A 20264-nucleotide genomic window follows, 5' to 3' on the forward strand; every position below is an offset into this window, starting at 1 on the left:
ATCTATTTTTTAAAAAGGCACAAATAAACTACAGAGAAACACAAGGAAATTATTTTATAAAAAGTATGAATAATAGTTACTTTGGTGGGAAAGAGAGGGTTATGCTTGGAATAGAGCACATAGAAGGGGTTTTATTTTATTTTATCTATACATTTTTATTGGGTGGTTTTCTGTATCTGGTTTTATTTTACAATAAAAGATTTAAGACAATAAACAACATGTTGGCGAGGATGTGAAAAGGGAACCCTTGTACCGTGTTGGTGGTGTAAATTGGTGCAGTTAGTATGGAAGACAGTATGAAGCTTCCTCAAAAAATTAAAAATAGAAATACCATAGGACTCAGTAATTCTACTACTGGGTATTTACCCAAAGAAAATGAAAACACTAATTCAAAAAGATATTTGCGCCCTATGTCTACTGCAGCATTATTTATAATAGCCAAGATAGGTAGACAACCCAAGTGTCCATCAATAGATGAATGGATAAAGATGTAAGTCTGTGTATGTGTGTATAATATATATATATATGTATATATGGTATATATATACATATATAAATGGTAGAACATTATTCAGTCATAAAAAAGAATGAAATTTTGGTATTCATAACAATATTGGTGAACCTAAAAGACAGCATGCTAACTGAAATAAGCCAGAAAAAGATAAATGCCGTATGATTTCACTTAAATGTGGAATCTAAAAAATAAAACAAACATAAACCCAGAAATAGACTTATAAATAGAGAACAAGCTGGTGGTTGCCAGAGAGACAGAGGTGGAGGAATGGGTGAAATAGGTGAAAGGGATTAAGAGGTACAAAACTTCCAGTAATAAATAAATCATAGAGTATGAAAAGTACAACATAGAGAGTTGACAACATTGACAGTTATAGTCAATAACATTATAACAACTTTGGTGACACATGGTAACTACATTTAATGTGGTGAACATTTTTTAATGTATACAACTATTGAATCACTATGTTGTGCCCCAGAAATTTACATAATACTATATGTTAACTATACTTCAATAAGAAAAAAAACTTTTATTTTTTAAATTTTTTTAAAGATTTTATTTGTTTATGATAGACATAAAGAGAGAGAGAGAGGCAGAGACACAGGCAGAGGGAGAGGCAGGCTCCATGCCGGGAGCCTGACGTGGGACTCGATCCCGGGGATCCAGGATCGCGCCCTGGGCCAAAGGCAGGCGCTAAACCACTGAGCCACCCAGGGATCCCCAAGAAAAAACTTTTAAAATGCTAATGAAAATAGAAAAAGAACTCTTAACAGCTATCAGACTTTGTTGTCTACTATGAGGCCTTGGTGCAACTCACTTAATCCTGCATTATCTTTTGGAAACAATATAGTATAAATGAAAATACATTTTTAATCTCAGCTTTTTATATGTGAAATTAGATAAAAGAAGTACCCTATAAACCATTCAGAACTTTAGAGCTGATGAAATGAGAATACACTTAGGAATGTACTTTGAAATATTATAACATTGTAACAAAGGCAAAATACTCTTACAACCACATGAAATAATCTACAGTATCACTCCTCTGCCTTAAGCCTTAAAGTGGCACCATCCACATAGCAGTAATTTTTGGTATTTTTTGTGGAAATCCAGGGCTCAACAGACATACTTTAGGTACAAGGAATTGTGTATACTGTACAGATTGTGCTTTGCACAAGAATACTTGGTACAAGTGGGTCTGAAATCCAGCTTATGCTACTTGCCAAGCCTTCAACCCTGGTGAAGAGACTTTGTTTCTTTCCTTCCTTCTTTTCCTTTTTTTTTTTTTTTTTTTGGTAAAATTTTATTATTTATTTGAGAGAGAAAGAGAAAAAGAGAGAGAGAGAGAGAGAGAGAGAAGCAAGCTCCCCACTGAGCAGGGAGCCTGATGCAGGGCTTGATCCCAGGATCCCAGGATCATGACCTGAGCCAAAGGCAGATGTTTAACTGACTGTGTCACCCAGGTGCCCCGGTATGTCTCTTTCTAATTCACTCAAAGGTACCCTCTGAGCTAGCTGTAGCCCTGTTCAAAGATTCCCCCATAAGCTAATACCTTCTGTCACACAATAGCAACGTAAAATGTCTGAAAAGCTTCTGCATCGTTAAGACGAACCACAAATAAGCACATTTAAATTTCTATGTCCTTGGTTACAAGCAGATTTGAGTCATTTGAGTTCCTTTTTTGTGAATTGCCTGTTTCTGTCCATGTTTTTTTGTTGGGTTGTTTTTCCTTGAGTCACAGAAGTTATTTATATACTATGAATTAATTATTGTCAGTTATATGTCAATAAATCCCTTCTTCTACTCTATGAAAACTTATTGTGATACTATAAACCCATAACCTTTAAGACAGCAATTTAGTAACAACCAGTAAAGAGGAAGGTGCAAATTCTTTAAGTCCCAGCCATTCCACGTCTAGACTTCCACCTTAGAGAAACTCTCATACATAAGAATAAAGATATACATATAAGACTATTCACTATAGTATAATTTTTAATAGCAAAACATTGAAATCAGTGAAGGCTTTATGATCTAGGTAATCTTTCCCACCTCATTTCCCATCCTCCCCTATTTTCCCATGAGTTCTATTTACTCATATGTTCATTAGCTGCCTCACCCAACATTATAAAGCACCTGCTCTGAACTAGACATGCTACAGGCAGGCAATCATGCTTAACTACTTAGTAGTCGTCCTGCTAAAACATGGTCTCTTACTAACTTTAGGAGGTTTTTCCTGTCCTTCCTCTGCTACAGTCTTCTATAAAGTACTTACTGGTGCTCCATTATCCTTTTATTCAATTACCTAACAATAAAATAAGTGGAGGCAGTCCCAAATTACACAGTTAATTAGGTCTCAGAACAAAGGAGAATTCTCTTTTTATTAGATCCATTCAATAATTACCAAAAAATGAAATAAAATTTATTTTCCAAGTCAACATTTAGTGCTAAGAACACTACTTTCAAGAGGATGCCTTAAATACCATGTGATCTCATTTATATGTGGAATCTTAAAAAAAAAATTCATAGATACAGAAAACAGATTGGTGGTTGTCAGAGGCAGGGGCTGGAGAATGGGCAAAATGGGTTAAAGGAGTCAAAAGGCACAAACTTCCAGTTATAAAATAAATAACATATGGGGATATAATGTACAGCACGGCAACTAGTTTGTAACACTGCATATTTGAAAGTGACTGAGAGAGTAGACCTTTAAAGTTCTCATCACAAGAAAAATTCTGTAACTTTGTATAGTGACAAATCTTCACTAGACTTGTGATGATCATTTCATACTATATACAAATACCAAATCGTTATATTATACACCTGAAACGTAGTATGTCATATGTCACTTATACCTAAAAAGGTAGTTGTCTTTATCAACACAGTATCTCCAGCACTTAGATCACTGACCCATAATAGTCACTCAATAAATGTTTGGTTGAGTAAAGACTAAAAAGCCTCAGCAATATTATCTGACAAATAGTGCAAGTGAGAGAGAGTGTCCAAGGCAGAAGCCACAGTCTTTGGTTAATGTCATCTCAGAAGTAACATCCCATCATTTTTGCCGAATTTTATTTGTTAAAAGCAAGTCAGCAAGTATAGACCACACTCAAGGAAGAGGAATTACGCAAGGGTGGGCCTACTATTAGTTTTGTTTTGCAGGGTTGATTTGGAGAACGTGTCATGAAATAAAGATATGTTTAATCCAATTCGGTGTAGCTAAGAGTTTTTTAAAAAGATACCATGAACTGCAAGACATTTTCTTTGATTTCAAGTTGCATGTTAAGCACACTCTTCATCAACATCTATAGCAAATATAAATTGTATCAATTATTATGGTACATCTTAAAATATCTGTGTTTCAAGTGTAATGGTCTTGCTTCCTTATGAGAATGAAAACATTGTTTCCTTTAGGATAGTATTTCTATTTTTTTAGATTATTTTTTTAATTTTTATTTATTTATGATAGTCACAGAGAGAGAGAGAGAGAGAGGCAGAGACACAGGCAGAGGGAGAAGCACGCTCCATGCACCGGGAGCCTGATGTGGGATTTGATCCCGGGTCTCCAGGATCACGCCCTGGGCCAAAGGCAGGCGCCAAACCGCTGCACCACCCAGGGATCCAGATAGTATTTCTATTATATATATCCCTTCTCTGAAAAAGTACTGACAATATAGTGAGTACTAAATACTTGTTAAATGCTCATATTGAACTACTTCCTCAAATAACCAAGAGTAAAGCTATGATCCCTGTACCCTACATTCCTTTAAAAATATATTACTACCTCAAATTTAATGGTTCCTAGTAGAAAGGAACTAACCTGTTAAAGACCAAAATCACCTGCCCACCTGTTATGGCTGAGGGAAGCACTGATGGATGTAGGCACCACAGTCTGTAATCCTTCTCCTTCTATCTCAGTACCGACAAGGCAGATGAGCTGAAGATCTGGTAATCCAACACAATTTACTTCATGCCAACTTTTACCTGAAAGGGCATCATTGAATGGATAATGTTTATCAAAGATAAAAGATAAAATTCTAAATTTCTACCTAATATTCCGCTGAACAAACATCACCCATAATGTTATCTTGTCTTTACTCTTCCAGTATTTTGTTATCCAATAAAATTCCCAATGTAAATGAATAAGTTACAAAACTGACAAAATTAATAGAAAATGCATAAATGCCATATCCCAACCCAACTCCCCATTTCCCCACCATAGCCCCAATAGCAAAACAATAAAACAAATAACTTACTCTCCATGAGGTCCAGGTAAACCAAGAATGCTATATAAACTTGGCTGGCATCTCCTATATCTAATTCCATCATTTCTAAATACTGGAAATCAAAAGGTAATTGTCAGAGAAGAATCTCTTAATATTTTCTTTCACTCAATCAACAACGATTCACTAAATATATATATATATATATATATATATAATATAAAGTAGAAGACTCTCTTCCAGGTATAATGTGAGTTAGAAGGCCTGATCTCTGTCTCTAAAAAACTTGTGTTTTTTTTTTAAAGATTTTATTTATTTTATTTATTTACTCATGAGAGGGATCCCTGGGTGGCTCAGCGGTTTAGCGCCTGCCTTTGGCCCAGGGCACGATCCTGGAGACCCGGGATCGAATCCCACATCGGGCTCCCGGTGCATGGAGCCTGCTTCTCCCTCTGCCTGTGTCTCTGCCTCTCTCTCCTCTCTCTCTCTCTCTCTGTGACCATCATAAAAAAATAAAAATTAAAAAAAAAAAGATTTTATTTACTCATGAGAGACACAGAGAGAGACAGAGAGAGAGAGGCAGACACAGGCAGAAGGAGAAGCAGGCTCCATGCAGGGAGCCCAACATGGGACTCGATCCCGGGACTCCAGGATCATGCCCTGGGCCTAAGGCAGGCACTAAACCGCTGAGCCACCCAGGGATCACCCCAAACTTGTGACTGTTAAGGTAAACACATGCACACTTCACAACTGTTGGGCAATTAACAACCCATGATGGTTAAGTGATTAAAAACCAGTGTGTGAAATAAAAAACAAAAACAAAAAAACATGACATAAGAAATCAGAGGAGCTCTACTGGGATAGCTTGGTTGGTGAATGTTTCATGGCAGAAGTGGACACAGATTGGGCCCTGAAGGGCAGATATGATTTGAGTGAATAGAGAAGACAGGGTAACGGTGTGGGAGTAGAGGTGGGTGTAGGCCACACATACTCAGGGCCTAGAGAATAGTCTATCTGCCAGGAGCACAGACACTTCTTAACAGGGTTTCTGTGCTAGCACATTAGTGAGAGCCACCATTTCCGTGTACTCTGTTTGCCTTTGAAGAAAGTCAGCTAAAATATCCCTCCTGGCTTCTGTCTGATTTGTGCTTGGGTCAGCACTGGAGAACATTCTTCAGTGGACTCCCACTGCAAGGGAAGCCTGAGGTTTCCCAGCTATCCAGTGACTCAGTGGGTAAGCAGGCCTAATGCAGACTTAGTGGGTAAGCAGGCCTAATGCAGAGGTGAGGCATCAGCAGACCTGCATGGGTGCAGACCTGCAGTCATCCTCTCCAGCTTCATTGTAAGTATGTACAGGGCAGGAGAACAGGGGTATTGCTAGTTGTCTTCCTCACATCTCAAATGTGTTTTAAAATAACACTGAAAAGGTAACTGGAGACCAGGTTACAAGGTCTTGACACCCAAGCTAAAAGCCTGAATTTTACCCGTAAAGAAACACTGAGGATTTCTAAGCATAATAGAACGAAATTAATGTTGCATACTATATACACTATTTCTTACATATATTACATAGAGCTTAGTACGTCAAGTGCTTTACAAATATTAACTGATTTAATCCTGTAACAACCCTCTCCGGTAAGAACTATTATTATCCCCATTTTACAGATGAGAAAACTGAGAAACAATGAGATTTTAAAACTCCACACACACACACACACCCAAAAAATCACAAAGCTAGTGACCTAACAGGGTTTCCAACTCAAGCAGTGTATTCAAAGTCTCGGGCAGAACTACCGGGTTCATGCTTCTTAAACGTGTTACGGTTCTTCTTTTTTATGGCACCGAAAAACGTATCCATGTTTGTTTTCCTTCACCTTGATGGGGGGAATAAGGGGTTAGAGGAGGAGAATAAAATCAAGAAAGAGAACTTGAAAAGGGATTGACTCTTTTCAGACTTACACCTTCGGAAATTTCCTTTTGACTTTTTTTTTTTTTAAAGATTTTATTTATTCATGATAGACATAGAGAGAGAGCGAGAGAGGCAGAGACACAGGAGGAGGGAGAAGCATGGAGCATGCAGGGAGCCCGACGCGGGACTCGATCCCAGGTCTCTAGGATCACGCCCTGGGCTGAAGGGGGCGCTAAGCCGCCGAGCCACGCGGGCTGCCCTTGACTTGTTTTTAGATAATGGTCTATGAACTACTGCTTGCTCCCCGGCAGAGGACTCCCTTCGTACTCAAGGAACCCGACCAGTCTGAGATTTCCTACAAAAGCCCCGTCTCCATTCACTGGCCCGTTACTGGTCCAGGGCAGCAACTGGCCAAGCAGAAGCGAGCAAGGATCTATCTCCTTTGCTCCTTTACAAAACAGAACAAAAAAGTCAAACCAAGCCAGACCCCACACCCTTAATGCTGAGCAGCCCCGCTTTGGGGAAGAACCCATTGCAACGTCACAGGGAGGAGAGCGCCTCAGCGCGCCCGGGGCTCCGAGCGAAGTGCGCACGCGCCGGCGCCCACGCCTCGGCCCGCGTTCCCTGCGCACGGCCCCACGGCGCTTCTGCTGCGGGCGCGGTGCCTGCTGGGTTCCCGCGAGGACTGAAGGAGGCCGACCCAGGGGCGCCCCGCGCGGCAGAACCCAGACAGGTGGAGGCGCACGAGGGGGCGCTGCCTCGGGAGGGGGCCGCCGGAGTCCCGCTCGGGAAAGGCTTGGCTGGGAGGGGGCGGGGTACGCGGCTGCCCCAACGAAGCGTCCGGCTCGTTTAAACAAACGTGACACCGCCGGCGGCTGGCGGACCGCGCGCGCGTCCCGGGCTCTGATGTTCGCGCGCAAACCGCGGGGAGGCGGCCCTCCCCCCCCCCCCCCCCCCCCGCGGAAGGCGCCCCGCTCCTCCCGCGCCTCTGACCTTTGGGTGGGTGCCCATCCAGGCGTCCTCGGGGGCCCAGGAGGGGGCGCCACCGCCGCCGCCGCCGCCGCCCGGGCCCAGCCCGCTGCAGCCGGGGGTGGGCTCCGAGCCGCCGCGCTCCTCCATGCCGGGCCGGGCCGCGCGCCGCTGGTGCACCACGCCCCGCGCCCGGCCGGCAGCAGGGGCGCGCGCGTCTGCGTTCCGCCCTCCCCCCGGCGCGCGGAGGGTGCGGAGACTCGGAGCGGAGAGAGAGGAGCTCCTCCCTCTGGCGATCGCAGCGGGAGCCCGGGCGGACGGCGCGCTGCAGCTCCGCGTGCGTGTACTCAAACCTGGGCAGGTGCCAGGGGCAGAGAAAGTTCAGGGGGGCCCCCAGCCCAGGAGCCCTTCTTCCTCTCTCCATGCGTGCTGTTTGCAGCCCTGTGGGGGCAAGTGGGAAGGGCCGTAGCCTTGGCTGCAGGGCTCCAGTTGCTGGTGACCCAGAGAGCCTCACTCAGGTGTGCGGTCGTGGAAGTTTTCAGGTGTGGAGGTCGCTGAGGTCTCTAGAGGGGAGTGGAAAGACGAAAGCCCAGACTGCCTAGAACCAGGTTTTTAGGCCCGACCTGCCTTTGAGGATTAGAGGAGGGAGAGAAAACACGACTTGTTGAAGGAGAGCGCAGAACTTTAGGATGCCATCGTGAGCATGTGACCTGGAAGCCAGGGACGAACAGTTGCAGATACGCAGAGGAGGACACGGTAGGCATGTATGCAATAGAATCCGGAACCTCTCCAACTTCCCATTCATAAAATCCCAGGTATGATTCAAAGTTCCTGACATGGGCAGCCCGGGTGGCTCAGCAGTTTAGCGCCGCCTGCAGCCCAGGGTGTGATCCTGGGGACTCGGATCGAGTCCCACGTCAATGCTCTCTGCATGGAGCCTGCTTCTCCCTCTGTCTGTATCTCTGCCTCTTTCTCTCTCTGTGTCTCTCATGAATAAATAAATAAAATCTAAAAAAAAAAAAAAAATCCCTGACATATGAAAGTCATGAAACTGGGTCACATTTTTTTTCGTCTGCCTCTGAGATGAATCACATGTTGAAACTGACAGATAAAGCTTTTAAACTGTTATAACTCTCTTCAATAACGTAAAACAAAACGTGTTTTCAGTAAACGAAAATCTCAGAAGAGACCAAAATCTCCTAAGAGAGAAAAGAAGAGAGAGCCAAATGGAAAGTCTGAAAATGAAATTTTCAGAAATAAAAAAACTTCACTGGGTGGACTTAACGGCCAACTGGAAATTACAGAGGAAAAATTAAAGTGAACTTGAAGGTCATCATTCAAGAAATCATCCAAGATAAATAACAAACAAAAATCATGTTAAAAAATGAACAGAACCCAGACCTGCTGCATGACATCAAACAATCCAGCATATATGTAAATGGAATACCCGAAGGAGAAAAGAAAGACAATGAGGCAGAAAAAAAAATGGAGAAATTAAAAATTGCCCCAAATTTGATGAAATAAATTTGCAGGTACAGAATGCTACATGAATAACAAAATAAACATGGTGAAGGCCACACTGGAGTCAACCTGCTAAAAGCCACATGAAAAGCTTGAAATGCATCAGAGAGCGAGAGAGAGAGGGAGAGGAAGCATGGGAGGGAGAAAGAAAGAAGAAAAGAAAAAAAAGAAAGCAGTGCCTTCCGTACAGGGAAAAGTGCATCTATTCCTGGTGTGAGGGAAAACCACACGTGAAGACTGGTAAATTGTCCCAGAATGTATTTCATTTGAATGAAGCTATTAAACTTTATTTCTACAAAGCAGCTGCTCACCCCCCCCCCAGAAGCAAATGACACTGAAATTAGTATGCTCCCTGAAGCATTGAACAGTGACACTAATTCAAGTAATTAGAAGAAAATAAATCTGACTCCTAAAGATCCCAAACAGTTCTGATGATGTAGTTATAGAAGCATTAACAACGTTTTCTTCCCAATATAAGTAGAGGGGAGATTTTATAAATCAGTAAGGAGATCTGGTGGAATTAGGTACCATGTGAACAAGGCTGGCACATCTTCAGAGGAAGATGTTCAGCTTAAGTTTAAGAAAAAAAAGAGGGTCAAGGAATCCAAAAGGATGCAGAAAGAACCATAGACTGGAAAAGCGGCCAGAAATGTAAGATGCAAACCATCATGAGCATGTGACCCAGAAGCCAAGGCTGAAGAGTTGCATATAGGCAGAGAAGGACATGATAAGCATTTACACAATAAAATCCAGAACCTCTTCAAATTATCATTCACAAAATCCAAGATATGATTCAAAATTCCTGACATATGAAAGTCATGAAAATGGGTCACATTTTTTTCCTCCTGACTCTGAGATGAATCACATGTTGAAACTGACAGATAAATCTTTTAATCTATTATAATTCTCCTCAACAAAGTAAAACAAAACAGGGCAGCCCTGGTGGCGCAGAGGTTTAGCACCGCCTACAGCCCGGGGTGTGATCCTGGGGACCCGGGATCAGGTCCCAGGTCAGGCTCCCTGAATGAAGACTGCTTCTCCCTCTGCCTGTGTCTCTGCCTCTTCTCTCTCTCTCTCTCTCTCTCTCTCTGTGTCTCTATGAATAAATAAATAAGTAAAAAAAATCTTTAAAAAAATTATAAGAATGCTTTAAAAAAAAAGTAAAACAAAACATGTTTTCAGGAAATGAAAATCTCAGGAGACAAATAAAAATCTCCATAAGGGAAAGAGAAAAAAGAGCCAAATGGAAATTCTGAAAATTAAAATTTCAGAAATAAAAAACTTCACTGGATGGATTTAAGAAAAAAATGGAAATTACAGAAGACTTTTAACGTCATCGTCGAGTACAAAGAATTGAAGACTGGAATGGGTTGTATCTTAGCTTCCATGTTAAAAAAATGAAAATATAAATAATTCTTGGTGATATGGAATGGCTAAGACAGAAAACAAAGGATTTTGAGAAAACTTAAAGTATAGAATCAAAATGAGTTACTGTGGCCATCTAGAATGAAATCCACCAGAGAACTGGTTAGAGTTTCAGCTTCTCACAGACTGAAGAATTTCTCCTTTTATAAATGCTCCAATAGTTCACTATTAAGTGAAATTAAGTAGTTAGAAGAAAAGCTAGGGAAGTAACAACAAAAACAATTCTCCTTGAGTAGAGTGGATGTAATCAAATTCAGTGTAATCTGGCACTTGCTCTACTGATTTCCCATTTTGATATCCAAGCCAGACCATTTTATTCCTACAAAAAAAAAAAATCTTCTCCTTCTCCTTCTTCTTGCATGACACAGTCATACAAATATGGACAGAAATGATGTGTCCAGGCAGAGACATTTTAATTCAACTAGAGTCTGAAGAGAAAAATTAAACTTTGAATTCTGATGTGAGTTTTTAGTGTTTAAAAAGAAAAAGCTTTTTACACAGTATTATTAGGACAATGATTTCAAGCTGAGAAATGGAGGCTAGCATTCTATATCAGCTTTTAATACATTGGTTGAAAGAATGCTCATACATATTTTGTTCCTTCTTTTATACATAAAGCATACAATTTCCCATTCTTTGTATTTCAAGAATTTGTGAGGTGTTTATACCTTTAGTAAAATATTCAGAATGTTATATTTTGCCATTCATGTGAATGAGCATATATGAGGGACCTCTATTATATAGAAAAGAATGTAAAGTGATCCAAAATATTATCTCCAATTTCTCATAAATTTAAGAGTACAATCTAAACCCCTCACTTACAAAATCAAGATGTAGTACATTTGTTTTGTTTTTTTTTTTTTAGTACATTTGTTTTTTAAATACTGTTTCCATTTGGAACAAAAACTACAACAAATATAAGGTATGAAGGATAAAGAGGAGCAACACTTTATAGATTATAAATGTTATTGAAGATTGTTAGAGAAGACCTAAATATATGGACAGACATAGTATGCTTCTGGAGAGAAAGATTCAGTATTGTACATGTGGTAGTTTCCCCCATATTGATCTATAAATTCTAACAACTCTAGTCACAGTGCCAATGGGGATTTTCCTAATATCTGATAAGCAGATTCTGAAATGTAGGCATAAAAGAACCAATAATAACTAAGACCCTTCTGATGAACAAGCAGAGGACATTTATTATAAAGGTCTATAATTAAGAGTATATGACATCGATGCAGATACATGATAGATAAACCAATGGAACTAAATACAGAGTCATACAAATATGGACAGAAATGATGTTGTAGATGTGGAGAGGAGTTGAAGCAATTATATATATATTAAGAATATACATTCACACACATGTAAATTGGATTCCTAATTGCGCTATAAACAAAATCAGTTTCAGGTGACTTAAAGGCTTAAAGTTAAATCCAAATAAGTAAAGATTCTAGGAGAAAAATGTAAAAGAATTTTTATGACCCCAAGATAGAAAAGGATTTCCTAAGTAAAACACAAAAAATACCATCAATATGAAAAAAGTTTGCTATGTTTGACGACATTTCAATTAAGAATTTCTGACACCGGGATCCCTCGGTGGTGCAGCGGTTTAGCGCCTGCCTTTGGCCCAGGGCGCGATCCTGGAGACCCGGGATCGAATCCCACGTCTGGCTCCCGGTGCATGGAGCCTGCTTCTCCCTCTGCCTATGTCTCTGCCTCTCTCTCTCTCTTTCTCTCTCTCTCTCTGTGACTATCATAAATAAATAAAAATTAAAAAAAAAGGAATTTCTGACACAAAGATAGTGTGGAAAAAAAGCCATAGACTTGGAGAAGGCATCTGTGACACATAATTGGAAGAAAGAATTCATATCCAGAATATATAAAGAACTCCTAAAAATCAATTAAGAAATGAAACAAAGCACTCTATAGGAAAAAAATGGAAATAAATAAGAAAAGGACATAAATGGCTAACAAACATTAATTGGTACTCAACCACCTTGGTAGAAGGAGAAAATCTAAATTGAGACAAGAAGGTACCATAAAATCTCCTCCTCCTCCTCCTCCTCCTTCTTCTTCTTTTAAAGATTTTATATACTTATTTGACAGAGGGAGAGAGAGAGCACAAGCAGGGGAGTGGCAGGCAGAGGGAGAAACAGGCTGCCTGTTCAGCTGTGGAGCTCTGTCCCAGGACCCTGGTATCATGACCTGTGCTGAAGGCGGAGGCTTAGCCAACTGAGCCACCCAGGCACTCCTAGAGTAGTGTATTTCAAATAGAAGGCTATGATCCTTAGAGATTGTGAAATAAATTGAGTGACTGGAGTCCATTTTTAAAAATGAATTATTTAAAATAGAAGAGAAAGTATCAGTGAGCATTGCATATGGTAGGAATAACTGTTACTAAGTGTTGCTTTATGAACATTTTGTTTCAGGTACATATTTGTACTATACCATGGTATCACTTGCATTTCTCACTGAAGGTTATAGTAAAAAAAATTATCTTCTCTGGACCAGGAAATATGTACAAGAATATTCATGGGAGTATTGGTTGGAATAGAAAAAACTAAGACAACTCAAATATCTTTAAACAATAGAATAGATACATCTATCATTATATAATCGTATAGCTTATTACTAAGTGAGAATAATGAACAATAACTTCATCAACAACTTGGATTAAGCTAAAAAAACCTAATGTACAGTCAAAAATATTAGTTACAGAATAATATAAAAATTTGATTTACATAAAATTCAAATACAAGTTGTACATAGATGTTCACAGAAGCATTACGATAGCCCCAAAGTAGAAACAACACAAATGTCCATTATTTGATGAATGTATAAATAAAATGTAGTTTACCCATGCAATGGAATATCATTCAGCAACAAAAAGGAATGAAGTACTGATATGCATGTTACAACATGGAAAGGCCTTGGAAACATAATGCTAAGGGATAGAAGATAGTCACAAAAGACCACATATTGTCTAATTCCATTTATATGAAATATCTAGAATAGGCAAATTTATAGACAGAATAGATTAGCTGTTCCCTAGGGCTAGGGTTAGATGTTCCTAGGAAATGGGGATGGACTGTTAAAAAAAATATGAGATTTCCTTTTGCAGTGATGAAAATGTTCACAAATTGATTATGGTGATGTTGCATAACTCTGTAAATTACACTAAAAGCCATTGGATTGCATACTTTAAGTTGGTAAATTGTATGGTATGTGGAAAAAAATTTCAAAGCTAGGCAATACTAAAACACATTAAGGAGGTATATTAGCCAGGGTTATCCAGAGGAACAGAACCTATAGGATGTGTGTGTGCATGGACAGACACACACACACACACACACACACACACCGAGAGAGAGAGAGAGAGAGAGAGAGAGAGAGAGAGCTTGATATTCTTGACACTAAGGAGCTCATGTAATTGTGGGGACTGGCAAATCCATAATTTGTAGGGCAGGCTGGCAGGCTTGATACCCAGAGAGTAGTTGATGCTGAGTTCAAAGGCAGCCTGGAGGCTGAATTCTTTCTTTTTTAAGTGACCTCAGTCTTTTCTCTTAAGGACTTCAACTGATTGAATGAGATTACCTTATGAAAGGTAATCTGTTTTACTCAAAGTTTACTGATTTAATTGATCTTTAAAAATTTTTTTTCGGGCAGTCTGGGTGGCTCAGTGGTTTAGCGCTATCTTCAGCCCAGGGCATGATCCTGGGGACCCTGAGTCCCACATCCGGCTCCTTGCATGGAGCCTGCTTCTCCCTCTGCCTCTGTCTCTGCCTCTCTCTCCTGTGTCTCTTATGAATAAATAAATAAAATCTTTAAAAAATTTTATTTATTTATTTGGGAGATTTGTTTATTTTGTGAGAGCACGAGCAAGAGGAGGGGCAGAGGGAAAAGGAGAAACAGACTTGCTGATCAGGGAGCCCGATGCAGGGCTGGATCCCAGGACCCTGAGATCAAGACCCAAGTGAAAGACAGATACTTAACCGAGTGAGCCACCCTGGTACCCCTTACTGACTTAATTGTTAATCACATTCAAAAAAATACCTTGCAGCAACATCTAGATTGGTTTAATGTAATTACTGGGTACCTTAGCCTAGCCAAGTTGACACATAAAATTTACCATCCCTGGAGGTAAAATTCTAAATAAAATTAAGAGACTCATTAATATAAAGTTCAGTCTAGTGCTTGTCTCTAGGGAGCAGAGCAGAATATTTTGACAGTAAGGGATACCCAGAGGGTATCAAAGTTTATGATTCATGTTCTGTTTCTCAAGGTGGGTGCTGGGTATATGGACTTTCACTTTATTTATAGTATTTAAATATACAATATATTAAATGGATAATGTATATATTACATGTTTATTAAATATTTTATATTAAACTTTTTCTAAGAAGTAGAGTACAAGGGTAAGTGGGTACTTTCTGTATATAAAATATGTAAACAGCTGCATATATACAGTCTTAAGTAATACTTGGCTTTGTAAATGTGAAAATGTATCAAAAGCAATTCATGAGCAAAAAAAATCCCATCTCTGTCTCTAGATATGTATTCGCATTTGCTATCAATATGAGTATTGAATTTCACTGGAAGGAATGAGTACAAATCTACAATGAAAACACTGAAATTGAAAAATGCCATGTTAGAATTATCCCAGAATGTTTAATGGTGGTTGTGATGGCGTAATGGATTTGTGATAGTTTTTTTCTTTCTTTTTCCATTTTCAACATATATTTTATCCTATAGTAAAATAGGCTTCAATAAATCATTGAATTTGGAGCCATTGGAGTCCTTTAGAAGGACTAAATCCACTTTACATATTCATGTTAAAATATTTCTGTCAACATACTTAGCTTGTTTTATTTTATTTTATTTTTTTTTAAATTTTTATTTATTTATGATAGTCACAGAGAGAGAGAGAGGCAGAGACACAGGCAGAGGGAGAAGCAGGCTCCATGCACCGGGAGCCTGATGTGGGACTCGATCCTGGGCCAAAGGCAGGCGCCAAACCGCTGCGCCACCCAGGGATCCCACTTAGCTTGTTTTAAATGTCCCTTCCTGTTTCCTTCCATCCCTCCCTCTAATCCTGCCTCCTTCTCTCCCCTTTCCCTTATTCCTTCCTTTCTTCCTCCCTTCCTTCTTTATTGCCCTGTCCAAAACATCCACTACAATATTGAGTGGAAGTACTGAGAAAGGACAGACTTTTCTTATTTTTTATCTTAGGAGGAAAACTTTCATTCTTTCACCATGAAGTATAATGTTAGGTGTAGGATTTTTGTATATGGTCTTTATCAGGTTAAGTTGCCTTTATTCCTACATGGCTGAGAAAGCATATTGGATTTTGTAAAATTCTTTTTCTGCACCCCTTGAGATGATCATATTTTCTTTCTTTCTTTCTTGTTTGTCAGTATGGAAAGTTGTGTTTATTGATTTTTAAAATGTTAAACCAATCTTGCATAACCCAGGTATGGCTCATGATGTGTTATCTTTTAAATAGTTAAAATTCATTTGCTAAATTCTATTTAGAAATTTTGTGTTTATGTTCATGAGGGATATGGGTATGTAGTTTACTTTTAATAAATGGTTTGGACATTGAGATGATGCTGGCCTCATATAATGAGGTAGAAAGTGTCTCCTTTTCTATTTTCCAGAAAACCTTATATAGAATTGGTAATATTTCTTCCTTAAATGTTTGGTAGAATTCATCACTAGAGCCATCTGAGCCTAGAGTTTTCTTTGTGGGCAGATTTTAACTACAGTTTAGTTTCTTTAATAGATAACAGAACTATTCACTTACCTAATTCTTTTTTTTTTCTTACCTAATTTTTCTTAAACAAACTTTCATAGTTTGTCCTTCAAGGAATTTGTCTTTCATTTAGCTTATCACATGTATAGGCCTAAGATTGTTCATAATATTTTCATATCATTTCTTTAACACCTATAGATTCTTCAGTGATGCCATTTCACTACTGATTTGTGTCTTTTCTCTAATTTCCGTGATCAGTATGGGTTCAGGCTTATATATTTTATTACCTCCTCAAAGAACTAGCCTTTGTAATAATTGATTTTCTCTATTGTTTTTTCTGTTTTCTCTTTCATTGAATTTTGTTCTGATTTTTTTAATGGCCTTTGCTCTACTTACTTTAGACTTATTTTGCCTTCTTTTTCTAGTTTGTTTTTTGGTGGAAGTTGAGGTCATTAATTTCAGTCTTTCCCTTTTTTCATGTATAGGAATTTAATGTTATAAATTTACCTCTACATCGTTCTTTAAATATATTGTGTTTTCATTAGCTCAACAGATTTTCTTATTTCCCTTCTGATTTTTTTTTCTTAAACCCATAGGTTATTTACCTAGATATTTATATTTAAATATTTACCTAAATATTTACCTATTTACCTGTTATTTAGTTTCCAAATTTCAGGAGACTTTTTCAGAGATCTTTCTATTAACAATTTCTAAAGCAATTCTATTATGATCCAGTAGCATAGGTAAATGCTTCTTTTTACAGCCTTATTGAGATATAATTGACTGATTAATTATGTAAGTTTAAGACAAACAATATGATGATTTGATATACGTATATAATGTGGAATAATTGCCACAGTATGGTTAGTTACTATATCCATTATCTCACATCCTTACCTTGTGTGTGTGTGTTTGCGTGTGTAAAGCACTTTTAAGATCTACTTTATTGGCAACTTTCAGGTGTATAATGTAACTATAGTCATCATGTTGCACGTTACATCCCCAGAACTTATTCATCTTATAAACAGAAGGTTGTACCCTTTGACCACCATCTCTCATTCCTCCCATCCTCCACCCCTGGCAACCATCATTCTACTCTCTGTTTCTGTGAGTTTGGCTTTTTTAGATTCCACATAGAACAGATTTCTGTTTGATATATCTCTCAGCATAATGCCCTCAAGGTTCATCCATGTTGTCACAAATGAAAGGATTTCCTTCTTTTATACACACACACACACAAATGGATAAAGAAAATGTGACACAGGGCACCTAGGTGGCCCAGTCAGTTAAGCATCTGCCTTTGGCTCATGTCATGGTCCTGGGGTCCTGCAATGGAACTCTGCGTCAGGTACCTTGCTTAGTGGGGAGCCTGCTTCTCCCTCTCCTCCCCGCTTGTGCTTTCTCTTGTTATCTCTGTTTCTCTCAAATAAATAAATAAATAAATAAATAAATAAATAAATAAATAAAATCTTAAAAAAAGAAACTGGTACATATATGTACCATATATGTACACATATATACATATATATATTTACATATATATATGCTACATTTTCTTTATTCATCCATCAACAGAAACTTAGGTGTTTATGTCTTGGCTACTGTAGATAATGGTGCAATGAATATGTGAGTGCAGATGTGTCTTTGAGACATTTCCTTCACGTCTAAAACCAAAAGTGGAATCACGGGATCATATGATCTCTTTTTAATTTTCTGAGAAGCCTCCATACTGTTTTCCATAATGGCAGTCTCAATTTACTTTCCCACCGACTGTACAAAGTGTTTCCTTTTCTCCACATCCTTGATAGCATTTGTTACCTATTGTCTTTTTGAGCATAGTCCTTCTAATAGGTGTGAGGTGATATGTCATTGTGGTTTTGATTTGCATTTCTCTGATGATTAGTGATGCTGAGCACCGTTTCATGTATATGTAGACCATTTGTATACCTTCTTTGGGGAAACATCTATTCAGGTCTTTGCCCATTTAAAAAATAGGATTATTTGTGTACTGTTGAGTTGCATGAGTTCCTTGTATATTTTGGATATTAACCCCTTATCAGATATTAGGTTTGGAAACATTTTCTCCATTCCATAGGTTGTCTTTTCATCTTGTTGATAATTTCTTTTGCTGTCTAGAGGCATTTTAGTTTAATGTAGCCCCACTTGTTTATTTTTCCTTTTGTTGCTTGTGCTTTTGCTATCGTTTTGAAAAAAATTATTACAAGACGAATGTTAAGGAGTTTTTTTTATATTTCTTATAGGTATTTTACAGTTCAGGAATCTTACATTTAAGTCTTTAACCTGTTTGAAGTTAATCTTTCAAGTCATGTAAGGTCCAGGTTCATTCTTTTGTATTTGAATATCTGATTTTCCCAATATTATTTATTAAAGAGGCCATCTTTTTCCCATTGAGCATTCATGGCCCCCCTGTCAAATACTAGTTGAACATATATGCATGGATTTATTTCTGGGTTCTCAATTCTGTTCTATTGGTCTCTGAGTCTGCTTTTATGCCAGTACCTTCCAGTTTTAATAATTACAGCTTTGTAATATAGTCTGAAATTAAAAAGTGTGATGAGCCTCCATCTTTTTTCTTTCTCAAGATTATTTTGGTTATTCAGGGTCTTTTGTTGTTCCATGAATTTTAGTATTGTTTTTTTCTTTTTTTCTAAAATTGCCACTGGAATCTTGATAGGAACAGCATGTAATCTATAGATGGCTTTGAATGGTATGGGCATTTTAAGAATAGTAAAGTCTTCCAATCCATGAACATGGAATATATTTCCAGCTATTTTTGTCATCTTTAATTTCTTTCAAAAATAGATCAGATCTTCCACTTCCTTTGTAAAGGAAGATCTTCCACTTCCTTTGTAAAATTTATTTTGTAAAACTGGGCTATCTTCCCAGATAACATACAGATCTTCCACTTCCTTTGTAAAATTTATTTTGTAAAACTGGGCTATCTTATTTTTTTCAGGTAGTTTGTTGTTAGTGTATATAAAAGCGAATTATTTTTGCATGTTGATTTTGTATCTTGTAACTTTACTGAATTCATTTATTAGCCCAATGGGTAATAGGGTTTTGCAAAGTTCGTGTAATCTATTGTAAAATCTACTTCTGCACCAAGCTTTATCTGTAGACTAATTAAATCTGCACTACATTTCACACATATAAACTACTGTTTTCATATTTTATACTTGTTATGATTAATAAAATACACCTTCTGTGAATGTGTATTTTACAAATCTGCCATAATCAGGGAAAATCTCATTTTCTTTGCTAGGGCATAACTGATTAACAGGTTCTTTTTGTAACCAGTAAGGAGAACATTTAGAAAACTGAACACACCCTACAATACGAGGCTCCAGAAATACCAGCAACTGTCCATTAATCCCATTTCATCCCGGAGAAAGGGCGCTTGTCCAATAGTACCTGTGGCCTCTATGCAGGACAGCAATGGCAATTTCTGAAGGAGGATGGAGGAGGAAATGTGTGTAGGTCACTGGATATAAAAGTTTAAATGTTAGAGAAGAGGTTAGAGAAGGAGACATAGATTTGGAGGACGCAATTATCCTGGGAAATAGAGGTGCTAGAAGAGTAGCATATTGTTAAGGGGCACCCAGGGAAGGAGCTCAAACACAAGTAGAAACAGAGGTCCGGGAAGGTGAGAACTGAAGAGAGGTCACCAAATCTTCCAATGCTGACTGACATCATCCGTGGCTTTGCCAGAACAGCCTCTGTGAAGGAGTGAGAGGTGAAGAAGTGGAAAAAGCAAGGGTGGACCCCTTTTTGAAGGAGCTTGGCCAAGACAGAGGGAATTGCTGGAAGGAGACACAGGATTAAAACACCCCCCCCCCCAAGGATAGGAAAGGAGTACGATTTTAGCTTGAGGGGGAGGAGCTGGTGGAGAGGGACCAGTTGCAGATTTGGTAGAGAGTAAAGATAAAT

General features: G+C 38.6%; 2 protein-coding genes across 4 annotated transcripts in view; one reads left to right on the plus strand and one right to left on the minus strand.

Annotated features, from left to right (window-relative positions):
- The window catches only part of TSEN15 (tRNA splicing endonuclease subunit 15), an 87737-nt gene extending 79950 nt beyond the window's left edge, over positions 1-7787 (minus strand). For 2 of the 3 annotated variants that reach the window (XM_072830920.1, XM_072830921.1), the window contains exons 1-3: positions 7637-7787; positions 4768-4849; positions 4360-4495 (exon numbers count right to left, since the gene is read on the minus strand). In XM_072830920.1, coding sequence (XP_072687021.1) covers positions 4360-4495; positions 4768-4849; positions 7637-7762 — 344 coding nt within the window. In that variant the 5' untranslated portion in view covers positions 7763-7787. The remainder of the gene's footprint in view (positions 1-4359; positions 4496-4767; positions 4850-7636) is intronic. The other variant, XM_072830922.1, reaches the window with a different exon arrangement.
- Positions 7245-20264, plus strand: part of COLGALT2 (collagen beta(1-O)galactosyltransferase 2) — a 117647-nt gene continuing 104627 nt past the window's right edge. The window contains exon 1 of the mRNA XM_072830919.1: positions 7245-7376. The gene's annotated coding sequence lies outside the window, so the exon portion shown is untranslated. The remainder of the gene's footprint in view (positions 7377-20264) is intronic.

Source organism: Canis lupus, chromosome 6, assembly GCF_048164855.1.
Source record: "Canis lupus baileyi chromosome 6, mCanLup2.hap1, whole genome shotgun sequence".
NCBI classification, from domain to species: Eukaryota; Metazoa; Chordata; class Mammalia; order Carnivora; family Canidae; genus Canis; species Canis lupus.